Consider the following 2,697-nt stretch of genomic DNA (forward strand, 5'->3'; position numbering starts at 1 on the left):
CTTGTAAAATTGTACATCTTTAATAAAAAAATTACTTTCACATGTAAATCACATCCACTTATTAAAGTCATCACACCTACTTGTCAAGTCGTAAACTCTAGCCTAAATACTCATAACATTGCAAAACCATTTTGACATTGTTATCACATTGGATGAAATTTAAGTAGATTTCCATTAGAAATTTTGCATTTAGTCTGTAATAAAAAAAATTCAGACAATTATTATGATGTCATTATATGAAATAAATAATACCAATTATTATGATAAAGAAAAATGAGAGACCAAGAGAAAAATATAAAATATTTTAAAGAATAACTTAAAAAGAAAAACATGATGATCTTTTGACGAAATACAAATATTTTTTTCAGAAACTAAATACAAAATCTTTAAATATTTCAATGAGCAAAAGTTAAGAATTTTTTTTATTAGACATTAAATGTAAAATTTCTAAATGTTCTAGAGACCCAAAATGTAATTCAACCATAAAAGTTATAAAAAATTATTAAACAAAAATTAATTTTAAACACTAAAAATAATTAGTTGTTATATTAAATAAATTAGATACTATTTTAAAGACTAACAAAAACTTTTGATTTCTAATTTTTTTTTTTAAATAATTTCTAAATTTTTGGTTTCTAAAATTTTAGTAAATGATTTCTAAATTAGTATCTAATTAGTTGGTAAGATTAACTATCAATTATTAAAATTTTAAATTTAGTAAAAAATTTGATAACTAATTAAATATTAATTTAAAAATTATTTTAATTAATTTAAAATTTAATAATTTTTTTAATCTTTAAAATAGATCTAATAGTATCTAATTTAGTTAATTTTATTTTTCATTTTTAAAATTACTTTTTATTTAATGATTTTACTGTCTAATAGGAAATATAATATTATTTTATGGAGTGTTTGAAATTGTTTAGTATAGGAAGTGTGGTTGGTTATAAAAGAAAAGAAAAGAAAACAAAAGAAAAATGTGTAGATGAAGTTAAAATGAAGTGAAAGGGAGTGAAGATGGTACTTTGAGAAGGCGAAGCCACTCTGAGACTTTGTGGCCTTGTCAGGCTTCACTCTGAGATGGATCAGACCCAATTGTCCACAGATTAGTCCCCACTCTCCCTCTGTTTATAGGACCCACCCTACAAACCTCTTCTTCTTCTTCTTCTTCTTCTTCACTCTCTTCCCTTCTCACTCTCTCAACCCTCCTTCCACTTTCTTATGGACAAGACAACCACCTCAACAACAACTACCTCCTCTCACAGACAACTCCACGACTTCATGAACGTGGACTCCTTCTCCCAACTCCCCTTCATCCGCCCTGCTCCTCTAGCCAAGGACAAGTCACCCATTCGTCTCTTCGGCATAGACTTCGCCGGCGGAAACAACACTCTTCTTTCACCCGACCATTCTGACTCCGCAGAAACAACCAACACCAACAACAACATCAACTCATTCGAACTCGATGCTAACAAGGACGATACCACCACCACCACCGTCACTGTCACCGACACCAACGGCGAGAGCAGTCGCCGGTTCGAGTGCCACTACTGCTGCCGCAACTTCCCCACCTCCCAAGCCCTCGGCGGCCACCAAAACGCGCACAAGCGCGAACGCCAACACGCCAAACGCGCGCATCTCCAGTCAACGATGGTGCACGGAAGCACGTTCTCCGACGCGCACCACGTCTACAACCTCATGAACTACCGCTTCGGTTCCGCTCCAACGCCGCCAATGCCGTATCCGACGTGGAACAACGCCGCCGCCGCCGCCAACACGAGGTTCTACGGAACGACGCCGTTTTCCCACAGCCACCAGCCGCACCAGCAGCAGCCTATCAACGGAAACCCCTTGGCCCTGTGGCGAATTCCGAGCAATAACCCTAGTTTCAGCCACGAACGATCGGCGTTGTTCGCGTCGGAGGAAATAAGTCACGTGAGAGGGTCGCAGGTGGTGGGAGGGTCGGGGTCCCAAAACCGGTACGTGTATGACTCGAAACGCGGAAGTGTGCAGGAGCATGTGAGTTTGGATCTTCATCTGTAATAACATGTTTCCATAGTTTTCGTACATAGTATTATCGTGAGCCAGTAATAACCTATGATGGAAATACGAGAATCCAGGGATTTGGCAGCGACTCTTTCTAGAGCGACTTTGGGGACACAATCCATAAAATATCACAATTTTCTACCCCTCACGAGGGAGATAAATTGTTTCCATTTCTCATTCTTTCTTTCTTTCTTCCTTTTTTTCACATTAACAGTTCAATTTTAAATCATATATATGTGGTTTAATTATCACAAATGAAACCTTAATTTATGTTCTAATCATGATTATCTCATCTCCTCTTTCCACTGTTTTGCTTTTTCTCTTCAAACCGGAAAACAATTGCTTCTGTTTTTTTTTTTTGTATGAGTTGTTACACGTTTGAAGTGACTAGAATTAACAAAACATGTGTTTTGTTTTGTGTTTTGCGTTTTGTTAATCTTGATAAAAAGATGGAGGTTTGGTTCGTTACCATGTGGTGATTTATGGTCACAATGGAGTGTGTCTGTGATAGTTTCTTTTATTATATACATAAGAATCACTTCAGATGATCGAATCTATAATATAACAAAAGGTTGATCGAAAGTAAACTGCATATGTATGCGTATAGTAACGTCGTGGTTTCATGGTGAGGAGTGGGAGAAGTGTTTGATA

At 36.2% G+C, this 2,697-nt stretch overlaps 1 protein-coding gene across 1 annotated transcript; it reads left to right on the plus strand.

Moving 5' to 3' along the window:
- Positions 1-983: 983 nt before the first annotated feature.
- LOC137830662 (zinc finger protein GIS) lies at positions 984-2,338 on the plus strand. Its single transcript, XM_068638125.2, has one exon. It carries the CDS (start codon positions 1,222-1,224, stop codon positions 2,041-2,043), a length of 822 nt encoding a protein of 273 aa, XP_068494226.1. The 5' UTR covers positions 984-1,221; the 3' UTR covers positions 2,044-2,338.
- Positions 2,339-2,697: the final 359 nt, after the last annotated feature.

The sequence above is a fragment of the Phaseolus vulgaris genome, chromosome 7 (assembly GCF_051622355.1).
Source record: "Phaseolus vulgaris cultivar YP4 chromosome 7, ASM5162235v1, whole genome shotgun sequence".
NCBI lineage: Eukaryota > Viridiplantae > Streptophyta > Magnoliopsida > Fabales > Fabaceae > Phaseolus > Phaseolus vulgaris.

Excerpts from the sequence above, each read along its gene's own strand:
- LOC137830662 (XM_068638125.2), top strand. The coding sequence starts at position 1,222 with ATGGACAAGACAACCACCTCAACAACAACTACCTCCTCTCACAGACAA.